The sequence below is a fragment of the Syngnathus acus genome, chromosome 9, assembly GCF_901709675.1.
Source record: "Syngnathus acus chromosome 9, fSynAcu1.2, whole genome shotgun sequence".
NCBI lineage: Eukaryota > Metazoa > Chordata > Actinopteri > Syngnathiformes > Syngnathidae > Syngnathus > Syngnathus acus.
This window is the reverse complement of record NC_051094.1, coordinates 2,584,391-2,593,226: the sequence shown is the minus strand read 5'-3', so window position 1 is coordinate 2,593,226 and position 8,836 is coordinate 2,584,391. Positions and strand designations below refer to the sequence as shown.

Below are 8,836 nucleotides of genomic sequence, written 5' to 3'. Positions count from 1 at the left end.
GACAAGCTAAGAGGACCTGCATTCAGGATGACAATTGAATCTTGCCTTTTAAAGACTTTTGCTATCGAGAGACGCGCTCACCTGTGTGAAGAAATAGTTTTAAATGGCTACTGGAAATGAAAACAAAAGGACAATTTTACATGAAAAAAAAAATTGCAACCATGTCACTCAATTCCACCTGAACCTTTTAAACTCGCCGTAAGTGGTCCTTACAAAACGTTTGTGAATTTATAGCGCTTATGAATTTTCAATGCTGTCCTGATCTTTTACAAAGGCTATAATTGGGAGTATCAGTAATGATGTACGTCATATAACTGTCGACCTCTTTGACTATTTTAAATTCAACCTTTTTTTGAATCGATCCGTTAGCGCAGGCAGCTTTCAAAGGTACCGAGTAAAAGTCCATCCTTGTTGCATGGCTTCTTGCTGTGACACGTTTACAAACAATAAAATGCTGTTGAAATGCACACGTCACAAAATGTTGCCCCTATCTGCTGCTTCTGAGCTCCACTCTGCCTGTTACTGAGAGAATGTATTTTGTGAAGACTTGAACGTAACACCTGTCTAAGCAGAGACGCACATAATTTAGTTCCCATCTGCTCCACATCTTCTTAAAGGCTTCTACGTTACTGACCTGACAAATCAATGCCAGCCACAATCACACCGATGACCAAAAATCTTTACGACCAGCAGTGAATCAAATGATATGTAATAATTTACAAGTGGATTTTTTTTTTTCTTCTGTGGAAACATGATTTTTTTTCCGCCTGTGAATGTCTTTGTGTCTCAGCCTTAATGTGCACATAATATCCATTTTATATTTATAACATTTTCTTTCTTGTGCCACACTGTGAATGTTTGGGATGTTTGCTTTTTTTTTTTATTTCCTAAGAAGAGGTCTGCCTGTTCACCTCTCTTTTTTTGGACTCACTAAAGAAATAAAAATGGATATATGAAAATCCTGTACTTGTAACGTTTCATTTCATAAGCCAAAATGAGGAAATGGCTTATCAAGGTCGTTTTTGAAAGACAATTTTGCATTTATACCAGCAGGCGGTACTATTGCCCAGTTATTTGCTTTTCTTGTGGGTAGAGCAAGAGTTTCCATTCCTGGCAGTGGTGGACAGGATTCTGTAAAACTAGTGTTTAAACTTTGCATTTTGGAATTACAGCAAACGTGGACTAAAAACAGTTGCCTCCAGAAGCCGACAATTGATTTACAAGGCTTTTTCAACAGAATGGCATTCCTGCAGAAGTGACATGCGGCATGTGATTCCAGCACCTGGAAGTCTTCACCTGCAATCTCACCTTGCCATCTCAGGTGACTTTCACTTCTTAGTCTTCCACAGATTCAAACAGTCCCTTTCACTTTTTTTTTTTTAATTGTAGTCCAGCAAGTGTTGATTCCTGCAAAGTGACAGTGTTTTTGCCCCGCTTCAAACATTTAGGTGTCAAACACAAGGCCCGGGGGCCAGATTCGGTCCGCCACATCATTTTATGTGGCCCGCAAAGACAAATTGTGTATAGACTTCATGTGTCAATACTAAAATTACAAATAAGTCTTTACTTAAAAAAAAAAGAGAATTTACTAGCAATTTTCGCTCGTCTCTGATTTCAAAACTAGTTATTCATCAGTTTGATTTGTAGCCTATACTACAAGAAGTTAACAGTCATAATGGCCTTCTGAAGGACACGTGCAACAAAAATGAGTTTGACACCTTCAATTTGAAGCTGTAACATTATATTGTATAAGTTGGGCCTAATGTGTCATTGAAATAACATCAGTAAAATGCCTCAACAAAACAAATGATCATTTCATTTAGCTCTTTTAAATCAATCAATTTGGATTTTGACCAACAAAAAGGAAAATATGTTGTCTACTCTCATAATCATTCTAAATTGTTAGTAGCCCATCATGCTTTTTTTTCTTTTTTTAACATGCATGAATATATTTATGGTTGAATCCCGTTCTTCCCTTGTGTCATGTAGACTTTGCATCAATAGAGCTTCTCACCAAGCCGTTTCAGTATACGTAGCTGGCATTTCACGACGGTAGCAACCTAAACCTGACCTCATTCCCATGCCTTGCAACAGACTGCCTTTGAGACAGACCAATGTTCCTTTTGTCTAACCCGAGGGGATTCCCAGCCACCCTGCTGCAAATTAAAATAAGCCATAGAATAAATAAGCGCATTGCTGTTTAAATCTTCTCAATGAAGCGGGTCCATGCCAGGATGTGTGCGGCCTCTAAATAGGCAGTTTTGAAAATGGCAGCTCTTTATTGCCCGTTTGGGTTTATACAACAAACAAATGTTGATTGTGTGAAGAAAAACTCAACAAAAGAACAGATCAGATGTTTGTTTTTTTTATTTCAAATTGTTTCGTAGGAAAATGCTGTCAGAATTGTAAAAAAACAAAACAAAAAAAAGACAGAAAGAAATGTAAAAAAAAATTGGGCACATTTTTTCCCCCGTCTGTATAAAACAATGATGATGGACCAGAAGAAAATGTGTAAGAGAATATGGAATATAGAGACTCCCGATTCAGGAATTCCAGGTTTGTCAATGATCTTCGATTTCAAAAACATCTTATCTTATATCACAGTCTAAGTTGTGTACATTCATTTGACCTTCCCCTTTGACAACTCCACCAGCTGGTTGAAATGAAACAAGACCAACCGCATCGAAGATGGAATACAACACGTAAACTGCACACCCAAAGTCGAACTTTTACTTTTTGTGCAAGCTGACATTTGCTGAATATATTGCAAACTTGTATTATGTTGTATAAAAAAAACCCCAAACGGTTTCAATGTTTGCACTTTGATCATAGCAGCGCTAAGCCTTCCATAATTACTTTGTGGAGAAGGGACGCCCAACTCCTTGTCGCTGAGAAATCAATGATGCATATATCAATCATTGCATATGATATGATAATGGTAACCACGGTTTCTGGATGTACTAATGTTCATTTGACTCAAGATTATGTCATTTTTGGAGTTGCGGTTGATGAGACTCTTTGGTGGTCATGGCTTCAGCCGAGCTCCTCAGGGCTCAGGCCTAAAGCAGTAGACACCGTAGAGCCTTTCTTGCTTGTCCGGAAAGCCGACAAAGCGCACGGCAGCCTCGGTGGGGCTGCAGTTCTTGCGAGGTCTGGAGATGGGGTAGCGGACGCTGCCGTCGGCCAACCAGCCGGCGTCGCAACGATCGTAGCCTTCCAGCTCCCAAGCGGCAAACATGTGACCCACCTTGGCGATCTCGGCGCCATCGTCGACGCAAGCCTGGACGGCCTCAACGAAGTTGAGTCTTTCGGGTTGGGTCAGCCAGTAGAAATGTCCTGTTTGGAGCAGACAAATGGGAAAATTTCTTTAGTGCCATAAATTTGTCTTACCCGAGGATGTGTCATGCTACAAATTACACAGACAAGACAAAATGGCACTTAAATTCACTCAGTGCAGCAGTGAATTATGGTCCACGTGTGGGCGAAATCTGCTGGCCAGATGTAGCTCTCGTCTCTGTTTATTCTCTTCCTCTTTTTTTTTTTTTTTCACCTTTTCCAGTGTTGAGAGGTAATAAAGTATCAATTCTTTTCACAGTTATTACAGGGATCTTTCAGGCTTCTGTACTTTTTTTTTAAGTTGTACTCCCAACATTTCACAACAGATACCGCTTAAAACAAGTATTGTATTGAATTAATAGTAAAAAGGCATTTTTATGTTTTACTTTTGCACATAAGTACATTTCAGTACATATTGTATTTGTACGTACTAATAATAGTCTAGTGCTAGTAATCAACCAGTACTGTGGATAATGACAAAAAACACACAGGTTAGGGTCAAGGTTAGAGGTCATTGTATAAAAAACAACAACATGGATTTACAAATGGAATCTTTACCCTTTAATGGCGTGGCGAAGCAGAACACATCAAAGCGGGTCATGTATTTGTCCCGCCTGCCGTAGCTTCTGAGGCCGGGTCCGTTGTTGGCACCACCGCATGGTTCTCTAGGCTTTGTTATGGGATATTGCACGGTACCATCAGCCAGCCAGCCAGCATTGCACCAGTCCAGGCCGTCCTTCCAGGCTTCGAATAGATGATCGAAGGTGGCGACCACCGCGTCCTGTTCCAAACAAGCCTCCACAGCCTCGTCGAAATTATAGCTGTAGCGGCCGAGAGGCGTAAAGTAGGGGAACACAACACCTGTGGCAGAAAAGATGCCATCTCAGTAAGACATAACTCCTGTTGTCACAACAAAGATCTGCTGCCATGATTTTGTCTTTTGATTTGCTCTGGCAACACCTGACAGGGAAAATCTGAAAGTCACTTCTTCAGTTTAGGTTGCAGAGTCAGTCACTGAAGGTTTTCAGTGACGCTGTGGATGTGACACTGAATGGTTGTCTGTCAAATTCAGCTCCCTGCGACCCTGAACAGTGACTCGCTACTTTTATTACTCTATGCATATAAAAACTATGATCTAAGAGTGGGTCGGCGCTTTGAACCTGTTCAATAGACACAAGCTGATTCATCCCGAACTTATATATGTGTCAAAAAACCATCAATTTACCATCAGCTATGTCACTTTTCACTTCCAAGCAAATATCTTGCATGGTATCGACAAACCCGTTGATGATCTCGCAACGGTACGTTCCGGCGTCATCCATGGAAACGTCCGTTATCACCAAGGAAGCGTCGTCACTATCCAACTCCCGCAGGTAGACGCGATCTTCGAAGCTCCCGTATGTTTTCTTGTGGAAGCCCATGGAAAGCAACACGTCTTCATTCAGAGCCTCGTCCTCTGCCAGCTTGGTCCATTTCACTCGGATACCGACGCTAAAGAAGCTGGAGCTTTCTTCCGGCAAACGACACGGCAAAGTAACGTTGCCTCCAAGATCGGCGAACATCTTAACTAGAAAGGAACACAGAATGATTGAATGTTTAGTTTAAAACAGCTGATGACTAACAAAACACTCAAGCTAACCCTCAATATGCGAGCGAATTTATTTTGTGGGTTCCCACAACCTCTGTAATCACCATTTTGAGACCTCACAGGGCTTGGATAAGTGAGTCTGGAGCAGCCAAGCCCCGCCCCGCCCCCCTCTAGGCAATAATAGCCCCCAGATGGACAAATGTACACAACCTCTTGACCCCTGGCTCCGCAGGCACAGCCCATCAACCAACCAGTCGAGTAATTGGAGTCGGTGAGCCGGTTTGAAACGGCGAGGCTTAGATTTTAATAACAAGTTGTGAAGGACATGATCGAGCTGAAGAGTTCCTTGGAATACTTGATCTTGAGCTTAATATTTCCTCTTGGCACCACGAGTATCCTTGAACCCGTTTTATAAATAATCTGCTGTAATGCACATTGACTTTTCAAGACTGATGTGTGGCTTCAGAGATTTCAGCGTACTTTGCGTGCGTGTGTTTTTTTTTAATCATTTCAATTTGGCAGAGGTGTTAACACCATTTTTCTGTGGTGTGTCAAATTGAAATGACTGACATTGAAAAAGTATCATTCTGCCACTCAGAAGATATATCTGGCCTTTTTCTTCACTGGGCAGAGAAGGAGCCCATGTGTATGCTTGAACCCATTTGGAGATAATCTGCTCTAATGCACTTCAAATGATTTATTGTGGCTGCAAAGTCGACATATGTGGATATTGTTTAACGCCTGTTACGTTGTTAATATTGAGCTGTCATGCTCACGGACCGCTCCCACACTCAGTCTGGCTCAAATTAAACCAGAACATGTTTCATAAAACTGTGACTTGACTGCTTAACATGCCAAGTAGGTTACTATATAGGAAACATCCTTTGTATCTTTGAGTTTTTTTTTTTTGGGTCTGTGCTGCCAGGAATGACTGAAGACTTTGCCAGGTCTCATAAATGCTCTGCATGAGTACCCGTTTCATGAGGCGTGCTTAAAACCCGAGGGATTCCCATCGACCGACCGGTTTTGGAAAATTCCTGGAACGGATGACGGTGACGTCACTCAAGATGGACTCGCCAGATGTGATTGTCGTTCACACATTAGTCCGGAGATCTCAATTTCGTCTATTAATTATGTCAATGAAATTCAGTGCTTGTTTTGAATTGGTTTTTAACTGAACACGCTTTCAAAGTAAAATATAAACTAAAAAAAAAAAAAAGCTATATATAGGTGTGACACTGATATATTTTCCTAAATCTCTTCAAACGGTAGTACGAATAGAATTACTAATATAGATTCATAGGATTCATGCAAAGTTGAATTTGTGGTATTGACCGTTTTGCTCGTGAACAGTGGCAAGATATTGCTTGAATGAATTATTAAGAAGTGTCAAACCATTCCAACTTAATGACACTTTGGAAAAACACATCTGTGAATAAAAATACATTACGTGTGAATGAGGGGAAAAATAATCTTCAGCAGCTGCAGCCAATACTTACACAGCACTTTGCTCTCCCGGGATAAAAGGTTGGATTCGAAAGTGATTGGAACCGTGTGCTTCATTGTTTTAGCTTACAAGCGTTACCTTAGTCCAAATCTGACGCTTGAACACTCACAACTTTTCTCTTCTTTAGCGCTGGCCTGTTTGTGTCAATATTGAGGAATAATTAACAAGTTGGGCCAGACATTGCACATCGAAACTTCCTCACTAATTACGATACACGCTCTCTGTACTGAATAATGAGCACAAATATAGCTCAGTGTGGAAGCAATCCCCAACACCCTGTCATATTAAATCGACCTCACAATTCACTAAGTAAATGCGGCTGCATCTAATCTGGTAACCTAAACCCTACTTCAGTCTTGGATTTGGATTGAAGCCATTTCCAAGGCAGCCAACACAACCTACAAGCAGGACTCATCGACTATTACCTCACAGGCAAAGAGTCATTGGGCCGCTGTTCAGTTTGCGGTTCTATACCTTTTGGAGACGGGTCGTTAATCTTAACTCGACTCCTGTCGGGATGCCTGCTACCGTGGCAGTTTGCCAAAATGCTTTGAGTGTGGGAGTGAATCACTAAGTGGAGGACAGGCGGCAGACATCTTGTGAGCATACGGACAATGTGCTGTTCACAAGCGCTATAACATTTTACCTGGACTGTGCTGCACTGTCCTCTTGCATTAGTGCTAACAGACAGGAGGGACTCACTGTTTCTTTGTAATAAAGTTTTTTTCCCCGCAAAAATTAAATAAATAAATAAATAAATAAAAAATAAATAACATTGCTGATCCCTACGGGTGCTATGGACCTAAATGCTACTTTTAAATGAGCAAATATAAATTCTACTTAGGTTGAAATAAAAATAAAAAGATCGATTAAAATAAATCTTATAAAAAAAAAAAAAAACTACTGGAGTTTTCCTGTGGTATTAATTTAATACTGCTTAAGCATAGTCTCAGCTGTGCAAATGCTTTCACATTGCCCCGCCCCCAAGGTCCCCACTACGCACGCACGCACACACACACACACACACACACACGCACACACCCACTGGTCATTGTGGGGACCATTCTCACAATTGAACAGGAAAAAAACAAAAGCTTCACTTCTTCCCAGTGTTGTCACTCCCTCAGACAACTCTGAATAGCACAAAGTTGGCCGGCTATCCACCCTGTGAGATCTGAGTCAGCAAGCTGGGGATGCTGAAAGTCCATTGAATCCGCTACATTTATATATTTTTTTGCATGGTTTGCAGACACCCTTTGTTTTATTTAACTTTTATATTCAATATATTTGCATTGGATCTTGAAGGAACCTTATATTTAGGTACTACTAGGAATTAAAACACTTCTATAATATTGTATCTAACAAAAAAGTCTAACCAAGCTCATTATTTTAGAGTAGATGCTTTTCAAACTACCAACTACATTGGCCCCCATCAGACATTTTCACAGAGTAACTTAGTTGCGTGGTTCCGTCTGACTTGGGGCGTGCTGGCAACAAGCGGGATTTTATCCCTGGCGGAAAGTCAATGAGCCGATGTCTGCGTGTTACTACCCCAGAAACCTTTGCTCCACTGACCCTCGTGCAGTGCGGAAGTACTTTGCTCATGACATGGCTCATTCACTTATGACATCATCATTTTACACATAATAAAAATTGGAATCTTACCTGAGTATGTCGGCAGACTGTACACGCTGCCAACCAGGGTCAAGGAGAATATCGTGATGCAAAGTAGACTTGTCATTTTGTTTTTGTTTTTTTCCACACAAAAGACCCTCTTCAGTGCTAATATGGATTAAAAAAAAAAAATCTCTATTCTGCTTTTTTTTCTTTTTAATAATTTTAGGAGCCTCTTCCTTTTAGTGCAGCAGATAGATGCCTTTGATGCTACTGGAAAGTTTGGGCTCCTCAGAGGTCCACACAAGTGGCTTTTATTGAAGCCTTGTACGGTGGAGACCACTCCCCCTTACCATCATCATGCGTGGCTCTATTGAGGCTCTTTGGCACATTTTCTGGAGCAAACCCCCCTTATCCCCCTCCTCCATCTTGGCTGAATGGAAGACTTGCCTTGGCGTGTTCTCAACAATGTATTTGATTGTGTGAGCCATGAGGACTCATGCAATCACAACAGTGATTCAGGTTTAGAATCAATTTAAATAAAATTGATTTAAAAGTAAATTAGAGGCTAATGATGGTCGGACAGATTTGAAGTTTTAGATGGGTTGAGTTCACCGTTGTATTCAGTTTTTTAGTCTCATTTTTAATGAACATGTGGACCTGCTATTCTTTTGTGTTCGTGAATATTCTTTTATGAGGAAATTTGACGAAAAAGTTACAGTAGAAAATACAATTGTATATGTCAGAAGGTGCAATGACAACACAATGAGTTCAACGGTTTAAGCTTGAAT

General features: G+C 40.8%; 1 protein-coding gene across 1 annotated transcript; it reads right to left on the bottom strand.

Moving 5' to 3' along the window:
• Positions 1-2,740: 2,740 nt before the first annotated feature.
• Positions 2,741-8,366, bottom strand: LOC119127854 (hyaluronan and proteoglycan link protein 1-like). The gene is made up of 4 exons (XM_037260048.1): positions 8,097-8,366; positions 4,562-4,903; positions 3,895-4,197; positions 2,741-3,336 (listed from the first exon to the last, which is right to left on the bottom strand). The coding sequence occupies exons 1-4, from the start codon at positions 8,170-8,172 to the stop codon at positions 3,047-3,049; spliced, it is 1,011 nt and encodes a 336-aa protein (XP_037115943.1). The 5' UTR covers positions 8,173-8,366; the 3' UTR covers positions 2,741-3,046.
• Positions 8,367-8,836: the final 470 nt, after the last annotated feature.

Coding starts and splice junctions, on each gene's coding strand:
- LOC119127854 (XM_037260048.1), bottom strand. CDS start 8,172: ATGACAAGTCTACTTTGCATCACGATATTCTCCTTGACCCTGGTTGGC. Junction 4,198..4,561: donor GAAAAGTGACATAGCTGATG/GTAAATTGATGG, acceptor TTTCTGCCACAG/GTGTTGTGTTCCCCTACTTT. Junction 3,337..3,894: donor CTTCGCCACGCCATTAAAGG/GTAAAGATTCCA, acceptor TGCTCCAAACAG/GACATTTCTACTGGCTGACC.